General features: G+C 33.8%; 1 protein-coding gene across 1 annotated transcript in view; it reads right to left on the bottom strand.

Annotated features, from left to right (window-relative positions):
* Nucleotides 1-22,756, bottom strand: part of PPA2 (inorganic pyrophosphatase 2) — a 120,921-nt gene that overhangs the window by 30,087 nt on the left and 68,078 nt on the right. Inside the window, exon 7 of the mRNA XM_077142642.1 lies at nt 11,363-11,489. Within this exon, the coding sequence (XP_076998757.1) occupies nt 11,363-11,489 (127 nt within the window). The remainder of the gene's footprint in view (nt 1-11,362; nt 11,490-22,756) is intronic.

Below are 22,756 nucleotides of genomic sequence, written 5' to 3'. Positions count from 1 at the left end.
AAGTCTCTTCAAAGTATTGTAGGCCTTCTCTATTAAGTTCCTCATCATTCTTCCTGAATCGTCCCCTTAACCATTTAAAAAGCTATTCCAACATGTTTGGTGTTGGTAAATCACAGCACCCCACTTCTCTGGTACCAAAATCTGTATTAGTTTGTTAAGCTGATAGAAAGCAACATACTAGAAATGTGGACTTAAATCATTAGTATGTGAATTTTATCTATGATTGATTACATCTGTAGTGGGCTAAGGGGAGTGCCTTCCACAATGAGTGAGGCTTAAAAGGAGGGGTCAGAGAGAGGAGCTCAGAGCCAACTCATATCCAGACCATTTGGAGATGCAGAAAGGACACATCCCAGGGAAAGCTGTTTGAATCCAGAAGCCAGGAGAGAGGGCCAGCAATGCTGTTGTGTGACTTTCCATATGACAGAGAAACCAGATGAAAGGTAGCTGCCTTTCCTCAGAGGAATTGTAAATTTGTAACTAAATAAATCCCCTTTGTGAAAGCCAGTCTGTCTCTGGTGTGCTGCATTCTGGCTGTCTTAGCAAACTAAAACAATGACCAAATGGGTTTTATTACAGGTATGCAAGGTGGCTCAATACAAGAAAATCAATTAATGTAATATACCACATCAACTGAAGGGGAAAAACCACATGATCACCTCAACTGATGCAGCAAAGGCATTTGATTAATTCAGCATTCTTTCTTGATGAAAGCACTTTGAAAGATAGGACTAGGCAGAAAATTCCTTGACATGATAAAGAGCATATACGAAAAGCCCACACCTATCATCATACTCAATGGGGAAAGACTGAAAGCTTTCCTTCTAAGATCCGGAACAAGACAAGGATGTACAATGTCACCATTGTTATTCAACATTGTGCAGGAAGTTCTAGCTAGAACAATTAGGTAAGAAAAAGAAATAAAAGGCATTCAAATTGGAAAGGAAGATGTAAACCTTTCACTGTTGCAGATGACATGAGCCTACATGTAGAAAGTCCTAAAAAAAAATCAACAAAGCTATCAGAGCTAATAAATGAGTGTGGGAAAGTGGTAGGACAGAAGATTAATGAGCAAAAATCAGTATTCTACACACTAGCAATGGGCAATATGAGGAGGAAATCAGGAAAAAAATTCCACTTACAATAGCAACCAAAACAATCAAATATCAAGTAATAAACTGAACAAGGATGTAAAGGATTACAGGCAGGAAAACTATAAAACATGCTAAAAGAAATAAAATAAAGGAAGGACATACAATGTTCATAAATTGGAAAACTAAATATAATTAAGATGTCGATTCTATCCAAAAGGATTTATAGATTTTATGTAATACCAATCAAAAACACAATTTACTTTGAGGAAATAGAAAAACCAATAATCAAATTTATTTGGAAGGTCAGGATACCCTGAATAGCTAAAAACAGCTTGAGAAAGAAAAAATGAAGTTGGAAGTTGGAAGTCTTACGCTACTAGACTTTAAAGCATATTACAAAGCTGCAGCGGTCAAAACAACATGATACCGGCAAAAAGACAGATATACTAAACAATGGCATCAGATTGGGAGTTCTGAAACAGACCCTTTCATCTATGGACAACTGATTTTTTTTAGTTTAATTTCACTGAGATACAGTCACATACCATATCATACCAATCATACAAAGGGTACAATCAGTGGTTCACATTTTCATCATAGAGTGCATTCATCACCGCAATCAATTTTGAACATTTTAATTGTCCAAAAAATAAAAAATAAAAATAAAAAGGAACACCCAGAACATCCCATACCCCTTATCACCCCCCTCCATTATTTCTTTAATAATTGTGTTATTCATCTGTATGGAACAATTTGATTTTTAACAAGACAGCCAAGTCCACTCAACTAGGACAGAACAGTCCCTTCAGCAAATGGTGCTGGGAGAACTGGAAGGCCATATCCAAAAGAATGAAAGAGGAACCCCATATCTTACACCTCATACAAAATTAACTCAAAATGGATCAAAGACCTAAATACTAGATCTAGGACCAGAAAACTCTTAGAAGAAAATGTAGGGAAATATCTTAAAGATTGTGTGGTAGGAGGTGGTTTCGTGGACCATTTAATCAAAATGTAAGCAATGAAAGAAGAAATAGATGAACGAAATCTCCTCAAAACTGAATACTTCTGTGTGTCAAAGGACTTTGTTAGGAAAGTAAAAACAGAGCCTACCTAATAGGAGAAAATACTTGGAAACCACATATCTAAAAGGGTTTAATATCCTGAATGTATAAAGAGATCCTACAACTCATGAAAAGATGACAAACAGCCCAATTTAAAAAATGGGTAAAAGACATGGGTAAACACTTTACACAGAGGAAATACAAATGGCTAAAAAGCACATGAAAAGATGCTTAACTTTATTAACTATTAGGGAGATGCAAATCAAAACCATAATGAGATACCATCTCACACCTACTAGAACAGTCATTATCAAAAAAAACGACAAACTACAAGTACTGGAAAGGATGTGGAGAAATAGGCTCACTTATTCACTGTTAGTGGGAATGGTGCAGCCACTGTGAAGACAATTTGGCAGTTCCTCAGGGATTGTCAAATGATCTGGCAATCCCATTACTAGGTATATACTCAGAAAAACTGAAAATAGGAACATGGATAGATATTTGCACACCAATGCTTACAGCGGCCATTATTCATGATTGCCAATGGATTGAAATAGTCCAAACATCCATCAACTGATGAACGGATCAACAAACTGCAATATTTACAACAATGGAATATTATGCAGATGTTAAGATGGAATGAAGTCATGATGCATGCAACAATATGGATGAACTTTGAGGACATTATGCTGAGCAAAATAAGCCAGAAACAAAAGGACAAATACTGTATGGTCTCACTAATACGAACTAACTCTGAGAGTTAAATGTGAGAGTACAGGTTATCAGGAGATAGAAAGAAGGTGAGATTGGGCAATTGATGCTTAAGGAGCACAGAATGTTTAATAAGGTTGATTGTAAAGGTTCAGAAATGGATAATAAAATATTGTGAGATGGTAGCACAACGTTGTAAGTATAATGGACAAAGTTGAATGTGAGTATGGTTGAAAGAGAAAGGCTAGGGCCATGTATGTCACCAGGCAGAAAGTTAGAAGAGAAAAAACAAGACTGTATATCTTTAGCAAAACCTAGAGCAGATGTTGATGGTGGCTAATTGTACAACTATAAGAAAGTTATGAACTAGAACAAATGTATGTCACTATAATAAGGTGTTAAAAATGGGATGGAATATGAGAAAAACAATTAATGCAAACTCCGGTCTATAGTTAATAATAACATTGTAATATTATTTCATTCACTGTAACAAAGGCACTACACCAAAGCTAAATGTTAATAATAGGGGAATAAAAGGGAGGGGTTCAGGATTTTTTTTCTTCTTCCTTTTCAGAAGAAATCGATTGCTCACTTGAGGTGGATTGTATGGTGTGTGAATAAAATTGTTTTTAAAAAATAAAATGAAAGCTACAAGTGCTAGAAAGTTGCGGAGAAAGAGCTATATCTCTTCACTATTGGTGGGAAAGTAGAATTGTGAAGCTGCTCTGGAGAGCAGTGTGGTAGTTTCCCAGGAAGCTAAGTATAAAATTGCCATATGATCTAGAAGTCCCCTTATTAAGTATATATTTGGAAGAACTGAAAACATGGACATGAATAGACTGATTTGCACACTGATGTTTATAGAGGCATTATTCACTGTTGCCAATGGATGGAGGTGGCCAAAGGATTCATTGACTAACGAGTGGAAGGGTGAACTGTGGTGTATATATAAGATGGAATCTTGTGTGCTGCAAGAAGGAATAAAGTTGTGAGACATGCAACAACATGAATGACCTCTGAGGACATTTTGTTGAGAAAAATAAGCCAGAAACAAAAGGACAAATATCACATGGTCTCACTAATATGAACTAACTATAATGAGCAAATTCTGAGAGTTAAATTTGAAAGCATAGGTTTTCAGAAGATAGAAGGAGGTCAGAGTTTGGGCAACTGATGATTAAGGAATACAGAATGTTTAATAAGGTTGATTGTAAATGTTCAGAAATGGACAACACATTAATGCGCGATGGTCACACAATATTGCAAGTGTAAATAACAAAGCTGAGCATGAGTATGATTGAAAGAGGAAGATTATGGTCATGGATGTCACCAGAAGGGAAGCTAGAGGATAAAACTGGGATGATATAATTTTGTGAAACCAAGAGTGGATGATGACGGTCATTAATTGTACAAATATAAGAAAGCTTTTACATGAACTACAGCAGATGTATATTACTATTACAAGGTGTCAATAATGGGATGGTACATGGAAAAAACATAATGCAATTAAGTCCTTCTGTTAACAGTAACACTGTAATATTCTTTCATTAATTGTTAAGAAAGGCACTATACCAAGGCTAAATGTCAATAATAGGAGGACATAAGGGAGGGATATGGAGTTTCTTTTCATAAGAAATGGGAATGTTCTCATATAGAATGTGGTGGTGAATACATAACTACATGATCATATCACTGACTGTATACTTAGGATGGATTGTACAGTGCGTGAATAAAGCAGTTAAAAAAATAAAATACAAAAGTGTTACCAAACAAGGTAACTGTACAGAGGTCTATATGTATTATATCAGAAAACACCTCTCAGAAAAGACTTAACAGACTTTTTTCCAAAAATATTCATTATTAGTTTACAAGAAGTTTCTCATGACCAGTAGTAGCATGAAAACCATATACATAGTAGAAAACCTTGTACATAATAGAAATTCAAATATTTATTTTATTTTATGTAACAATGTCCAAAGCCACAAATACTTTAGACAGGGAGGTGCAACGCAGTCGTAAGGAGCACAGGCTCTGGAGACAGACTGGATCCAAATGGGCTGCTGCATGACTCTGGACAAGTCACTAACCTCTACTTCTCCCCACCCCCTGCACCGTGTCCCAGTATCCTAATCTGGAAAATAAAACGAAAAGAACAATAGCATATTTTGACTGGGGTTGTGTGAAGATTAAACAAAATATTTCAAAAGAAGCACTGAACAGTTTTGAGTACACATGAATTGCTCCATAAATATCAGAGCTATTAGATGATAATGGTGATATGCCAGCTTCTTTCTATGCCAAAGAGTACATTCTACTGACCTCCTGCATACACGGGGAAGCAGATTAAACTCTTTTCTTTCTGGTTACCAATTTAACAAGAATATTTTCCCTTAAGATCACAATGTTTACTTTTTTTTTAAAAAAATGACAGTATTAAACTGTGCTTTAGGAAGAAGAAAATCAGCATATTTAAAAAACAATTGTAGACACTAGTACTTCTTTACTGTATGAAAATTTAAGCCAAAATAGATTGTTTCAACATATTGATTCTTGTTTTGATGAACAATAAAAGGATATTTGACTTTAAAATTCCCTTAAATGTGAGTTGAAATTCTACACATATGAAATACACGTAAAGTCTGATTATTCTAGGATAAGTACAGTGCCACCCTTGAGAAATCTCCAATGATCACATTTTAAATAATTCCCTTATTAATTTATTTATCACAGAATATTTCTACATAGATGTAACTGCCTGGTTTCAAATTTTGTTTTTTAATCTTTCACTTTTAAAAATAGTAAAATCACTTCATAGGCAATAGCTATTGCAGGACAACAGATAATAGATTTCATTTGTTTAAAGGCCAAACAAAAGAAATCTTCATTGCTCTGAAACTTGAAATAACTTTTAGGTCTAAATTATCTCCTCATGACATTAACTTTTCTGCCATAAGGTTCTGAAGGCTCTGAAGAGGCTAAAACGTCTGTTTGGTGAGTATCTGTAGCTCTACATTATATGGGTAGTTAAATTAACCAGGAGAGAGATTGCACATGAACACCCACTGTCAATGTTCTTACAAAGCTCTGAACTTCGCTAATTGACAACCAAGTGCTATTATTCCTAATGGCCAAGGCATTCTCTAGTAACAATTTAAGTGTCCTGGGAATTATATTAACTCTTTCCCATTAAGAGCATTAGGGCCTGGAACCTAGGTACAGTGCATTAAATGGTCATTGTGGTCTCCAAGTCTTAATAAATCTGCCAAAGTGAACAATTTTCTAACAGGGAGTGACCTAGTGGATTGCAAGGAATTTGTTTCAAATGTTTAGACTTCTTCTGGTTAGAAGTGGCTGTCCAATTTCAGAAGGCAAAACTTAAGGATTTAAAATACTAATGTTAAAAAAACAGAAATAGAGTGAGTCACTACAGTTCTTTCTAATTGAAATGTGTTTTCTGATGCAATGACCAGTTCAGTCATAAAGTTAAAAACTATTAATATTAAAACAGGATATTATGGGTGGGCCACGGTGACTCAGCAGGTAAGAGTGTTTACCTGCCATGCCCGAGGACCCGGGTTCGATTCCCGGTGCCTGCCCATGTAAAAAAAAACAAAAAAAAAAAACCAGGATATTATAATCTACCAAAGTCTGCACATATGTCCCTTAGGATCAAAGAGATTATTTCCTCATAGGTAAAACAATCCTAAAGCTTCCTTGAAGAATTATAACTTAAAAGTGTCTAGATTAGTATAATAAAAATTATATATGAAAGGCCATATTGTCTATAAACTAAAACAGACTTCTTTGTTTCTAAAAAAAGAAAAAATATTTATTAGTCATATCACAAATAACAGCTTCTTTTTCTTAAGGTTGTGGAAATTAATAGGATGGATTTATCTTTAGGTGTCTAAATGAAAAAAAAAAAGGTATAGGAAGTAATAAACCATTTTTCTATCAATTTCTGTATTAGGCACTTCTCCAGAAAACAAATAAAGAATTCACATTTCAGTCATGTACATATTCAGATAAGTAGTCTCTTGTGCAATTTTCTGTAAAAAATTTTAGAAAATGTGCACCAGCAACAATGAAAAGAGGAAATCAAAAGGAGGGAATGATGGAGCCTAAGAAACAGTAGCACTAATGCTGGAGGGCAAGGAAACGAAATCCTATGATGACAGCTACACAGCAGGTTTTGCAAAATTGACCATTCAATAAATAGTATGATAAACTAGGTGAATAATATTCACAGAATAATATTGTAAATACTATTTGTTAGTTTTCAATTTTCAGATTCAGTCACGAGGCAATTATAGTTAAAGAACAGAATTTAAACATTTTAATTTAGAACTAATAGTGTGGCTAAGAGAAGCTGGGTTATATAAGGGGTGGAGAAAGAAAGGAGGTTAAGTACAGAAACCTTAATGCCCTTGTTGTATATACTAGACAGACAAGAGTTATTGTTTAAAGTTAAAAAAAAGGAATAAATCCAGGTTGAAATGCAATACTTAGGATTATTAAGAAAATGCAAGAAGAATATGGTAACAAATTGAAATTGTACGAGTTCAATTTCTTGTCTTTCAAACAGGGAAAATACACAAATTAAGAATAGAGAGGTTAGCAGTAAAAGAACCAAAACATAGGGGAAAGGGGTACTTGGGTAAAATTCTTGCCCGCCATGTGGGAGACCAGGTTCAATTCCCAGCCCATGCACAGCCCCACTCCTCCCCCCCCAAAACAAACACTGTTATATACATACCACATTATCTGACTCTCTGTGTGTGTGCATATATAGATCTAGAAATACATAAATGTAGGGAGATACATTAAAGAAACCATAAGGAAAAGAAATGAGAAGACTGGAGACAGGAGGTGGGTAGGAGAATCTTACTTTTTTATCTTATACCTTTTTTATATTTCTGAGTTTTTATTTCTTAGTATATAATTAATTGTATAATTTAAGGCTGCTATCTAAAAATCCTGTGATTTTAAAAGCTGCTTGATTTAAAATTAAATATTGATTAATTTAGGGATAATTTTTCAAAGACGTATAGTAGTGAATGTATAGCAGACAAAAAACTTTTAATATCTTTTAGCCAATATTTACTTAATCATATGAACCCAATATACCTTTTATGTTACTATAATAAAATCACAAGTTGTTAAAAAAAGACATTTCGCTTAATCTTAAAATCTTGAAGTTGTTTCAATTATATATTTCTGAGACCCCCTTATCCTTGCCAAGGTTTACTTTCTAACCATATCATCATTATAAAATAGAGCCATGTACTTATAAAAATTAATAATTCCTCCCATATTATGTCCTTCTAACACAAATTATTATGTTACAATAGAAAGCAATTAAATATTGTAATCAAATCATATGATCAGATCTTTTTAGAATAAACTCCTTAAAATTTTTCACAAATTTAGGAAGCTTTTAGTACCTACAATTACTGAGCATCTCTCAGCCTTCCCTCTATCCACTAAGCAAATACTAATAAGAAAACATACAACATCCTAGGCTAAGGTGGAGAAGAAAGAGAAGATCAAGAATGATTTCTGAACATTAGCAATTGTTTAAGCAGCAAGACCACAGAAACTCTGTATTTGGCCTAAAAAATAATTGAGAAAACAGCTGGATGATGTTTGACCCATGAGAGTTCAAATTGAAAAAAAAAAAGAAAGACTGCTACATAGGCTCAGCTAGTATCCTGTGATTTGTGATACAAAACATTTAATCTATATAAGGTACAAAATCTATATAAGGTACAATCAGTTGAATAATATGCAAATAACCTTAAAGCAAACTATTTCCATTTTCTGTTCTATATTCTATTCATTTTTGAAATAAACATAAAGCACAAGATGTCAGCATATCATTTCAGAGCAAAATATGCCAATAACAAAAATATTCACCTAGTCTGAAAGATTTTTAAAACATATGAAGAAATCTTATTGTATTTTTCATGATGAAGGAATACATATGTTCCCTTTTAGGGGCATGCAAAAAGCCTTTCTTTCCCTTTTAAAATGTAGTCCAATGCTTTCTTCTTAAACTAAACCAGTAACTGGCTTCAGTATTTCTGCATGTCTCTGTATAAACAGAGAGAAAGGGAACTTATTGAGATGCCCGAAGTGCAATGTCATCTCCGTCCTGGGTACACACAACAGAAATAAAGTGAAAGGAGTTAAAATTTTTCATTCAAACTCTTAAGAAACTCAAGAAAGAAGGAGGTACTTTGGTTTATGGGATCTGGTTCCTGCTAGTAACAAATACTATAATCTATTAGAATCAAGGTGGATTTACTCAGTATGTCATTTTAGATGGACAAGGGACTTCAGAATCAATTAGAAATGGGTACAAACCATGGATCTTCTATTTACTAGATTTGCAAACTTAGGCAAGTTACTAAAATCCTCTGAGCATCTTCTAAATTAGGGACAATAAAATTTCCTTGAACAGGAACTAATCCTTGGCATATAATAGATAAATATGGTAAATCACATCTCCAGCCACCTAAGACTAGTTTCATTCAGGCTCTCAGCCTCTCCTACTTCCAGTTTAAAGGGGTATCCCTTAATAGAGTTTCATGGCTTTTGCGTGCCACATCTCATGAATTAGCTGCATAATTTGCTTTGGTTAACTGTTGCACTACCATATTACTGATTCTCAGTTAAGGAGCAGTTAAGTTACTAAAAAACAAAACTGGATAATATTTATATACCATTCTTAGGTATGCATGTATGAGAGATATGAAAATGAACAAACCCAGGGTAAAATAGTGAGACAGACAAGAAATATGTATGGTTTATGGACTCAAGTATCACATTATCATTGTAGTTTTCATGTTTTAGTTTTGACTGTTAGGTTTAGATGCACATCACCCTAGGAGACCTTTCCATTTCTCAATCACACGCAAGAATAATAACAAAAAAACCCTCTTGTTGTTCCATGTGCAAGAAAGTTTTCAGATGTACTAAGAGAGGTTAATGTATAAGTTATAAATAGGATATTTTCCAGTTTAGATAAGAATTAGGGTGCAATGGAGAGCCTGATAAGGGATGAAACTGAAAGGAACAGGGTTAGAAAATTGGGGGGAAATGGTAAAAAAATAATAATAGTAGCTGCATATTCTAGAGATATGAAAGTCAGATGCTTTAAATAAATCATCTCTTATACTGCCAATAACCTCACAAGTAGCATTAAGTTTATAAACAGGCAAATTGAAATCACAAGGGTTAAATGATCTACCCAAAGTCACTTAATTAGAAAGTGGCACAGCAAGAACTCAAATTGAAGTCTGACTACAAAGAAAATCTAGTCTTCATCATGCTACGTAATGTCCAGAACTTTAATTTCTGGGGTGTCAGAATTTGTCAGAGGACAGTTATCTTTCCCTTCATTTGTACAAAACAAAACAAAACAAAAACCAGGTGTAGAAACAGCTTGTTCTTGATAGATAGTCCTTCTGTTTTGGGGAGAATTGCGTTCCCCAGAAGGACATGTTCAAGTCCTAATTCCAGGTACTGTGAATATTTGGAAAAAGAGCCTTGGAAGATGTTATTAGTTAAGATGAGGCCATATGTATTCATATGAAGCTGACATTCTTTTAAGAAGGGGAGGACTGGCACAGAGAGATGAAGGCAGAGTGCTATGGATTGCCAGCAAACCACTGCCAGAAGCCAGGAGAGAGGCATGATAGAGATTCATCCCAAGACTTCTTGAGAGGCAGCGTGGTCCTGCTAACACCTTGATGTTGGATGTCTAGCCAACAGAGCTGTGAGACAATAAAATCCTGTGGATGTAAGCAACCCAGTTTGTGGTACTCTGTTATGGCAGCCCTATGGAAAAGCCCAACTTTCTTTTCCTTTCACTCCACTCCCCACACTACTAACGTGAACCACAGAGAAATTTCAGAATAACAGTGCCAGAATTAGGTACTTTAATTCGTAGCCCAGGGATGCTTTTTAAATTCACAACTGCCAATAGCAGGTAAGTCATCATGTGTGTGTGTGACAGAGACAGAGACCGAGAGGAAGGAAGGAAGAAAGAAAGAGAGGAAGAAAGGAAGAGAGAAAGGAGAAGGAAAAGGAAGAGAGAGAAGAAAAGAAAGAAAGGAAGGAAGAAAGAGAGAGAAAGAGAAAAGAAGAAAGGAAACGAGGGAGAAAAGGAAAGCAAAAGGAAGAAAGGAAAAAATAAAATATTTTAAAATGAATGAATCCTTGAAAACTGAGCCAGTAAACCACAGAATGTACTTAGAATGAAAAATCATTTGTCTACATCCTTTTCTCTCTTGCTTCTCCTATCAGTATCACACAACTCAGACACTACCATATTGGATTGCCCTTTACATTCCTAGAGAAGAAAATACAAAGCAAAGAAAAAATAAAAGTAATTCCCAAATATGTACATTGTGCTTTACATGAGCCCCCTAAATTTCAAGAATTCTAATAACACACTGATTTCTGTTTTCTAGAAGGGTACAGACTTACCATGGAATTTTGAGGCTTCAGGATCATTCACATTGATAGCAATTAATTTCCAATCTGTTTCACCCTCATCAATAAGAGCCAAAATTCCAAGGATCTTTACATGAATAACCTCTCCACGAGAAAAAACCTTTAAAAAGAAAATAAATTCAGCATTTGTGAAGGTTCGGAGAAATTTATTCACATAACATAAAAACTTGTATGAAACATTAAAAGCACTACAGACTGAAACTGTATAAAGGTTTAATAATTAAAAAACAATGCATAACAGTCATGAAACCTAACTTGCAATATCCCTTTAGAATTAAGGGTCTCAAGATTTCCACTCCTACCCATAATGAAATTATGGATAAAAGAATTGCGTGTCCATTGTAAATAAGTGGAAAGCTGGGCAAAATATGCATGAAGTCATTCTTTAAAATAACAGGTAATGAAAGACTGACACCCGAGAGAAGGAAACAAATGATGAGAGCCCATGATTGTCCTAACTTTCTGCTCAGTCACTCTTCAGACTTCAGCACAGGAAAGTGGGACCACAGAACAGCACAGGGTCTCCGCGAGTTGAAGAGTCAAAGACCAGAATTCAGGGAGGCTGAGGCAGCTAGAAAATGTGGGGAAGAAAGGAGAGAACTACACAGAGAAATAATTCCAGAAATTCAAATAATGGCTCCTTTCAGTTGTTCCTTAAATACGAAGCAAAACCCAACAAGGCTAAGTAAAGAATAACAGAGAATATAAAGCTAAGTTCTGATCACCCAAGAAAACCTCAGTCAACATAAGTGATGTTAAATAGAAGTTTAGAAAAGTCATGCCATTGTGATAGAACTAAATCAGCCTCCAAAGGTTACTCAAGACCTGCCCTAATGAAGTTTTAAAAAAATGCCTGGACAGGATTAGGATGATCCACAACTTAACTACCTGTAAAACGTTCTTTAAAGTAAAACAACAAAGTCCAGGCACTCAACAACCTAACATTCACAACAACCAGAATTCTGTCAAAGCAAGATAAGATAACAAAAGAAAAAGATCCAGAAATGAAAAGATGATGGAAGTAAACAGAGCAGGACTTTAAAACAATTATTGAAAACATATTTTTTAATCAAAGATTAAAAAAAAAAATGAAAATAAGGAGGGAAATGGAAGAAATAAAAAAAGAGAACTTTTTAAGCTGAAAAACACAATATATGAAATGACAAATTCAGTAGATGGGCTTAACAACAGAAAAGACACCAGCAAAGAGTAAACCTGAAGACACAACCATAGAAACTTTCTAAATTGAAGCACAGGAACAAAAGCTAAAAAATAAGTAAATAAATAAACAAATAAATAAATAATCTCAAAGACCTGGCCTGTGGAACATCAAGCAATTTAACTCATGCATAACTGGAGCCAAAGAGTGGGAAGAAAGAGGCAGAAAAACATTTAAAGACATAATGTATTAAAATTTATTAAATTTAATGAAAAGAAAAAGAACCATACCTGTGTAAACAAATTAAACCAAAACATGGGACACAATCAAATTGCTGAAAACCAGTGATACACAATAAATCTTAAAGACACACAGATAGAAAACAATACATATACGTGTACTAAGATAAGAATGACAGCTGATTTCTCTTTAGAACACTGTAAGTCAAAAGATAAAGAAACAAAATCTTAATGAAAACACTGAAAGAAAAAGATTGGACATCTTTTCAAACTAAAATATACCTTAAAAAGGAAGGTAAAATGCTTTGTCAGGAAAATAAAAGCTGAAAGAATCACCAACAAAACTGAACTACTAGAAATGCTACAGGAAGGTCTTCAGGCAGAAGAAAATTGGTATGAGGTAATAACTCAGATTTACACAAAAGAATGACAAATATTGCAAATGGTTACTATGTGGATAAATTCAGGAAATTTTTCTTTCTCTTTTAGATTTCTTTGAAAGATAATTGTCCGTTTAAATCAAAAGGTAGCTCAGCAGGTAGAGTTCTCATCTGCCATACCAGAGACCTAGGTTTGATTCCTGGTGCCTGCCCATGCCAATCAATCAATCAATCAATCAATTATTGTGGAATTTAAAGGTAGAAGTAAAAGCATGGCTACTGTGCTGGTATGTCCCCTAGAAAAGCCATGTTTTAATCAAAATCCCATTTCATAAAGGCAGAATAATCTCTAGTCAACACTGTATGTTTAAAACTATAATCAGATCATCTTCCTGGAGATTAATTTAATCAAGTGTGGTTGTTAAACTGAATTAGGTCGTGACATGTCTCTGCCCATTTGGGTGGTTCTTGATAAATTTCTGGAGTCCTATAAAAGCGGAAACATTTTGGAGAATGAAGAAGATTTGGAGAGAGCAGAGAATGCTGCAGCACCACGAAGCAGAGAGTCCATCAGCCAGCGCTTTGGAGATGAAGAAGGAAAACACTTCCCACTTCATGAAACAGGAAGCTAGGAGAGAAAGTAGCAGATGATGCTGCGCTCGCCATGTGCCCTTCCAGCCGAGGGAGAAACCATGACTGTGTTCACCGTGCACCTTCTCGGATGAGAGAGAAACCCTGAACTTCATCGACCTTCTTGAACCAAGGTATCTTTCCCTGGATACCTTTGATTGGACACTTCTATAGACTTGTTTTAATTGGGACATTTTATCAGCCTTAGAACTGTAAACTAGCAACTTATTAAATTTCCCTTTTTAAAAGCCATTCCATTTCTGGTATATTACCTTCCGGCAGAGCTAGCAAACTAGAATAGCTACAAAGACACAAAATTCAGGAAATGGAAATTTATTCTTGGCAGGTACCTAAATGATGTATGACATGATATAATATAATTTTAAGGTAGAATGTGATAAGTTAAAGATATGTATTATATATCCTACAGCAGGGACAAGCAATCTGTGGCACTCAGACCAAACAGGCAGTGGCCCACTGCCTGTTTATGTATAGCCCATGAGCTAAGAATGATTTTTACGCTTTTAAATAGTTAAAAAAAATTTTTAAAATTTCATGATATATGAAAATTATATGAAATTTAATTCATAGTCCATAAATAACAGCTAAGCTCACTCATTTATGTCTTGACCATGCCTGATTTCATGCTACAATGGCAGAGTTGAGCAGTTGTGACAGAGGTCATATTTGGTGCTTTCATCACTTTGCAGTGCTGTTTGGTACACTACAAATTGTACTGACCACAGTTATAGTTTGAAAGTTTTTAAAATGCCATGTAGATCACCATACATAGTTTTAAAAAAAATCACCAGTGCATATTCATTGCATTTTAGCAAGAAAATGATGGACTTTGAATGTTGCACTTTTAAGGCATGTTGGAATGAGAATTGCTTTATTACCGAATTAGATGGCAAAGCATTGTGTTTACAATGCAATGACAGTATATTACCAGACTAAGCACTTATCACAATATTCCCAACTCATAAGAAAGCTACAGAAAAATCAGAAAGTTTAAAATGCAATATATAATTATAGACTTTCTTTATAAAAGAAATTCTTTTGGTTGCAAAAAGAAGCTGCAACCAAAGTATGTTTTCAAGTGGTTCAATTGTTAGCTGAGCAAGAAAAGCAGTTTATAAATGGTGAGGTAATTGAATGATGTTTCACAGAAGTAGCACTTAAGAAATGTTCCCAGAGAAAATAAATGTACTTAAGGTTTTAGATTTTGGTGATAACAATTGCTCCAAGAGTTCACAACTTTGCAATTAAAAAATAAGTAAAATATTTCATGCAGTTTTCTTTCTTGGCTTTTTGTGAGTTCACCTATTTCACCAATACTGCTCAGCAGTTGTTCATAACCTGACATGGATTCAGACAAGATGTGTCACAACCGATGCATGTAAAAATATGTGTGGAATACAAAAAAAAAATTTAGTTGGACAAATACACAAAATTTGTAAAAACATAAGGTGTTCATAATCTTATGGTTAGGCATTGTATTATTTGAACTTTTCATTCTTGTGAGTTTAACCATTGGCAATCCCATGAATTTTGTCAAAAATAGAAACTGAATGCTCTGACTTGCCCAATCACTTAATAGTTCATTGGCTTATTAGAGATAAAGTGTTATGATTTTTTTAGCTGAAGCCCAAGACTGTAATTTTTCTGAATGAGGAGAACCACCTTCAACCACTTTAGTACCAAACACTGAATGGACTTTGGAAATTAGTTTGTGCTGCAGACTTGATAATGTTTCTTAATTCAACCTAAAATCACAAGATAAAACAGAGAATATATGTAAAACCTGTACCCTGACTGAAACAACTGTCACTGTTTGAATCATAAGTAATATCAAGCTATTTTTTATGTTGTCAAAGTTAAAACAAGAAGAGAGCTCTCTAGTCCCACACAAATTTAGGGCAGATATATTTTCTAACTCCACTATAGTTCCCACACAGTGTTTTGTAGACCTTAAGGCAAGTGCAGAGTTTCCAAACATGTCAAAGTCCATTTATCTGGACCACTGAGACCTTCGTCTGACCTCATCTGACCTTCAACTGCAGGAATTAATCTGCAATGCAATGACTTGCTAAAAAGGCACTTACCAAAAGAAGAATCCAAAAGAATTTTAATAATAGCTTCCAATGAATAAATATGCTCAATTGAAATCCTAGGTACAGGTATTGATATTAGTATATGGTATATGTTGAAGACATTTTCAAACATAAAATACCTTAAATCTCATTAGAAATTAAGTTTGAGTATTGACAGAACATCTGCAATTGATTTTGAAGATAAAAACACTAACTTCAACTGAAAGTGAGCAAAATTATATTTCCCCAAAAAAGAATTATTCATTTTTCTCATTAAATCTGTACTGCAAAAAACTGTACTCAATTATTATATTTTGAGCATCAATAAAAATTTTGTGGAAATTTGATTCTCTCGTCATATGAATATCAACATAATATCTTCAATTTTGCCTTTTGGCCTGCAAGGCCTAAATATTTAATATCTGGCCCTTAAGTTTGCTGACAGCTGCCCTAGAAGAGAACTGAAATAAAATAAAAGAGAGTTATAGCTGTTAGGGAACAGAAGAGATAAAATCATAAATACTAAAAAAATAAATTAAAGAATGGGAAAAAAGTAGAAAAAGAAGAAGGATAAAAGAACAGCTGAGACGTATGGAAAAACAACATGGCAGACAAATATAATAATAAAACTTATATTAAATGTAAATGGCTTAATCAACTACAAATAAAAGGCAGAAACTGTCAGAATGAATAAAAAAGCAAACCCAACTATATGCTGTCTGTACAAAACATAATTTAAAGACACAGAAAGTGCAAAAAAAACAGAAAGAAAAGATAATCCATGCAAACACTATTTTGAGTAGATTTTAGAAAAAGAACTATTACTAGAGATAGAAAGAAACATTATATAATGATTAGGGATCTATTCATCATGAAAGCATAACAATTGACAATTTTCAACATGCATGAACTGAATAACAGAGATTCAGAATAAATGAAATAAAAACTGACAGAACTGATGGGAGAAATACACAATTCCACAGTTATAGTGGGAAAGTTAGACAGTTTTTTCTCAGTAATTGATAGAACAAGTAGGCAGAAAATCTGTAAAGATACAGAAGACTTGAACACGATCATGAAAGCTTCCACCTTAAGAAAACAGAAAAAGAGCAAATTAAAGAAGAAATAAATATAATAGAAAACAGAAAAACAAGGAAACCAAAACCTAATTCTTTGAAAAGATCCATACATCAAATAAACCTTTAGCTAGACTAATTAAGGCAAAATAAAAGGAATAAACTATCAATAGAAAATATGAAAAGTAGCATCACTACAAATGTTACAGAAATTATAAGGACAATAGGGGAATATTATGAACTAAAGTTGAATATAGTAATATATTCAACAATTTAAGGGAAACTGACTTTTTTAAAGGCACAATGTACCGAAACGGACAAAAGAATCAGGAATTCTGAAGTAACCTATGTATTAAAGAAACAGAATTTGTAAGAGAGAGAGAGACAGAGAAAAAGAAGAAAGAGTGTGCGGATAAACATGTCTCAAAGAAAACTCCAGAACCAGTTTCTTCTGGCTTCACTGCTCAATACTATCAAATTTTATCTATGATATTATACCAATCATATGCAAAATTTTTAGAAAAGAGGAGGAGGGAAAACTTCCCAACTCACTGTATAAGACTAACATAACTCTGGTAACAGAAAGGACATTACAAGGAAAGAAAACTTACCATGTGATTCAATAATCATACGCCTAGGTAATATATCCAGAGAAGTGAAAACACACGTCCACAAAAAAACTTGCCAATAAATGTTCATAGTAGCTTTATTCATAACAGTCAAAAAGTGGATAGAATCTAAATGACCATCAACTGAAGAATGAATAAATAAACTGTGACAAATTCACACAATGGAATATTATTCAGTCATAAAAAGGGATGAACTACTGATACATACTTCAACATGGATGAACCTTGAAAACAATGTGCTAAGTGAAAGAAGCCAGACACAAAAGGTTAAACACAGTACAGAATAGGCAAATATGAGAGACAAAAAGTAGATTAGAGGTTGTCAGAGGTTAAGTGAGGATTGTGGGGAGATGTGGAATGATTGGGGTGACTAAAATGTTCTGGAAACAGAGAGCAGTGGTGGTTGCACAATTCCGTGGATATACTAAAAACCATGGAATTTTATACTTTAAAAGAATGAAGCTTCTGTTATGTAAATTGTATCTTAATAAATTAAAAAAACCCAGAAACTTCAGGCCAATATCCATCAAAAACATAGCTGCAAAAAAAACTTTAATAAAGTATTAGGAAATCAAATCCATCAAAATCCAAAAAGAATACCACATTAGGACCAAACTGGGTGCATACTACAAATGCAAGGTAGTTTAACAATTGGAAATCAATAAATGTAATTCAATATACTAAAAGAATAAAGGGACCAAATAAAACGATCATCTCAATAAATGTACAAAAAGCATTCAAAATTCAATGCCCATTCATGATAAAAATCTTTCAACAAGTGAATATGAGAAAAATTCCTTTTGATAAAGTACATCCCCCCCCAAAAACCTACAGCTAACATTATACTTAATGCTGAAATAGTCCATATGACTAGTAACAAGGCAACAATGTCTGTTCTCACTAAATAGTATAATAAGTCAAGAAAAAGAAATAAAAGGCACACAGATTGGTAAAAAAAAAGGATGAACAACATGTTAACGTAGCTAAAATATCCTAAGAAATCTACAGAAAATCTAGAGAACTAATAAGTAGAATGCAAAGTCACTATACAAAAATCAACTGTATTTTTATAGATTAGCTGTAAACCATAGGAATTTTTATAAAATAATATCATTTATAATAACATAAACATATGAAATCCTAATGGATAAACTTAACAAAATATGCCTAAGACAGATAGAACACAAGCTTCAAAACAACACTGAGATAAAGTTCTAAAAGAGAGAGACACCATTAAAGACTCATTAATCATTAAGACGTCCATTCTTTTCACCCTGATCTAAATAGACTCAACATGATCTTAAAATGCCACAATGCTTTTATTTACAAAGATGTGACCTGATTCTAAAACTTACATGGAAATGTAGTAGACCTAGAGGAGTCAAAATAATTTTGAATAAAAGATTAATATGATTGAAAAAGAATTTATACTGCCTGATTTCAATATTTACTCATAATGCTAAATAATCAAAATAGTGCAGTACTAGTTTATGAATAGACATAGAGATCAATGGAACAGCACAGAAAATCCAGAAATAGACAAATATGTATGCGGTCAACTCATTTTCAACAAAGGAGCTAAAAGTAATTCAATGAGGTATGCATGTGTTGGGGTAGGGACAATCTTTTTAACAAATGGTGCTGGAACACCCCAATATTAAAAAAAATGGACTTTGATCTTACAGTACACTGAGAATTTAACTCAAAATGGATCATAAAAGCTAAAACTAAAGAACATGTGAAGAAAACAGAAGAAAATCTTTGCAATCTTAGGACAGCTAATGATTTCTTAGAACACAAAAACTCTAACCATGTAAGAGAGAAAAACTAATAAATTAAGCTTCAAAAAAGTTTAAACTTTCCCTTTTCTAAAAACAGTTCAGAAAATAAGACAAGTCACAGAATAGGGAAAAAACGTGTAATACAGCTAGCCTAAGGACTTGTCTGCAGGATATATAAAGAAATTTACAACCCAATAACAAGAGGACAAGCAACAAATAAAAATGAGCAAACATTATGAACAGAAACTTAACAGAAAAAGATATATAAATGGTCAATAAACATACAAAAAGATGTGTAAAATCATCAATAACCTGGAAATCCAAATTAAAAATCATAAGCTACCACTACACATCCACTAGAAAGGCTAGTATACACACACACACATACACACACACACTGACAACTCAGTGTTAACCAGGGCATAAGGTACTAGAAGTGCTGTTGACAAATAAAGGAGTATAATCACTTTGAAAAGTGTATCAGCTTCTTATAAATTTGAACATACATTAATCGTGATGTCCCAGGTATTTACTCAAGAGAAATGAAAACATGCCAAAAAAAAACCCACAAAAAACAAAAACATTTATACAATAAAAATTATTCACATGAGTTTTATTCATAACAGTCAAAAAATGGAAACAACCTAAATACCCACCAATAAGAGAATGGATAAATAAATTGTGAAATATTCATACTCCGGAATATTACTCAGCAATACAAAAGAATCACCTCTTGATATACTCAACAACATGGCTGAATCAATCTAAGAATCATTAGAAGATAAAAATAAAAGAAGCCAGACAGAAAAGAAATGCACACTGTTAATATGATATTCTAGAATAGAAAACTAATTTCTAGTGATAAAAACCATATCAATGGCTGCCTTGAAGTAAGGGTTGTCTGCAAAGGGGAAAGAGGGAATTTTCTGGACTGACAGAAATGTCCTATATTTTGATTGAAGGGGGGTGTGGAAGTTATGAGTGTGTAAACTTTATTAAAACACATTGAACTGTATACTATATTTTATTGCATATAAATTATACCTTAAAAAGTTTTATATATTTTAGTAGTTAAATAAGAAAAAGGTAACCTGAGAAAAAAATATCACCAACTCATGTTATGCTCAAAGAACTAATATCTCTAATTCATGTAGAGCAACTAAAAACCTAGTAGAAAATCACCAAAAACTCAAGAGAAAATGGGCAGAAAACATGAACAGGCAATTAACATGAGAGATGAAAATAGTCTTTAGTGATATAAAAAGATGCTCAAGCTTAATAATACCAACTATCTCCTGGTTAAAACTCACACCATCCTTGGTTTTCCCAGCCCAACAGGTAGCTGCCATCTTAATCCCCTCTCCATATAAGGCTTTCTCTATTCCAGAGGGAATTTCCCTGGCTGCCAGGTCTAAATCTGCAAAGAGTATTGTTTTCCTGTTCTATTCAGAAGAATCACAACTTGAAGTTTTAAGACTTTGAGTTCATTCTACTGACCAAAAACAAGCCTAGAAATTATGGAAATTGGGCAGCACAGGCAAGTGTAACTAGAACTGTATTATTGCATTATCAAGAATACCAATGAGAATCAAAGACAAACAAAAAAGCAAAGCAAGAGAGATGGGATTAAAGAAGCTAACACATCTCCCAATGACATCACTCCTCCTGTCACCATCACCTACTTTGGAAGAATTTGAAATTTCTACTATAAGAATAACTCATTCTCTTATGCCTACCTATAGAGTTTCCCAGGGTAGTCAATATTTCAAAATTGGAAAGTTAAAAACCTAATTTAACATCTAAGGGGATTCTTTAAATTAAAAAATAAAATCAAATCACTTTTTACCTGTAAAAATATACCCCATATATATTTTTAAAATTCGGCACGGTTCACAGGAAGCAGACTGTTTAAACCAGTTCCAATTTGATGCTGAAAGTGAAGTTATTTATAGGTCTTGAAATTTAAGCTCTATAAGTAGTCCTATAAATTCAAACTAGACAGAAAATAAACCCCTATAAACCAAAAGATAACATAAATTTGGCTTCTGTTGCTTGGGGGTAAAAGAGACCTGAGAATCTTTTTAACTCAGCATTAATTCTATTAAACACTTCACAGTATCTTTCTGACAATCTACATTGACCAGTTTTTAGTGAAAAATAAACTTTTAGCATATTAGAATATAGCCTGAAGAAGGTAATGAATGACAGTCAAATAATCATTAAATGTTAAAGGTATAGAAAGAATAGGTTTTATAAAATGCTTTAAAAAGATTTTAAGGGAAAAGCTAAAATAGCAAGACATTAAAGCAGTTGTTCCATGTTTCCCAGAAAGTAATTTCAGTGGTTCACTCACGCTGCCAATGCCAAGTTTATATTCGTGCATTCTTTCTATTCTTTTATTTTTAAAGGTTCAGTCAGCTATAGAATTTCACTGCAAATTGATATTTGAACAAATGCCTCCGAATTTAATGACTCAAACTTCACTTGCATTTGGAAAGCAAGGTGTGCAAAAGAAAGTCATTTCTGTGTCTTAAGATGATTTATTTTGAGAAAAAAACTTAGGATCTTAAACCATACAGTCAAATAAATGCTTTCAGAACATTTGTAAATTGATTCTAAATTCTTAATGTAAATGTGCAAGAAGTTGTAATTCATTCACACAACAGATTAGTGTGTATCATATAAACTAAACTGAAATCTCAGTTTCGTTATGTGCAAAATTACATTAACCTACTCTCACAGGTTTAGACTCTATTAAGAATCCAGCACTGTATTAGGCATTGTGCATACAAAAAGAAAGAATCCCTGCTCTCAAAGACTCGCAATCCTGCTGGGGAGACACACACATCTCAGGCTAGCAGAGAACAATATAAGACAACACATGAGTCTGACATATGTATAAATGTATGATATAAGCACTTCGTAAATCATTTCTCATATCTGTGTCTTCGTTTGCAATGTCACTGCCCCAATCTAGGCATGGTGTCTGTTATAGTTTGCTAGCTGCTGGAATGCAACCAGAGACAGATTGGCTTTTGATAAAAGGGGATTTATTTCATTAGCTCTTCAGAGGAAAGGCAGCTAACTTTCACTTGAGGTTCTTTCTTACGTGGAAAGACACAGGGTGATCTCTGCTGGCCTTCTCTCCAGGCCTCTGGGTTCCAATGACTTTCCCTGGGGTGATTCCTTTCTACATCTCCAAAGGCCTGGGCTGACCTGTGAGGGCTGAGATGAGGTATGCTGAGCTGCTTGGGCTGTGCTATGTTGAGCTCTCTCATTTAAGCACCAGCCAATTAAGTCAAACATCACTCATTACAGCAGGCATGCCTCCTAGCCCACTGCAGATGTAATTAGCAAAAGGTAAGGTTCACATACCATTG

Source organism: Tamandua tetradactyla, chromosome 24, assembly GCF_023851605.1.
Source record: "Tamandua tetradactyla isolate mTamTet1 chromosome 24, mTamTet1.pri, whole genome shotgun sequence".
Taxonomy (NCBI): domain Eukaryota; kingdom Metazoa; phylum Chordata; class Mammalia; order Pilosa; family Myrmecophagidae; genus Tamandua; species Tamandua tetradactyla.
Note: the sequence above shows the minus strand (reverse complement) of the source record. Positions and strands in the feature narration are given on the sequence as shown.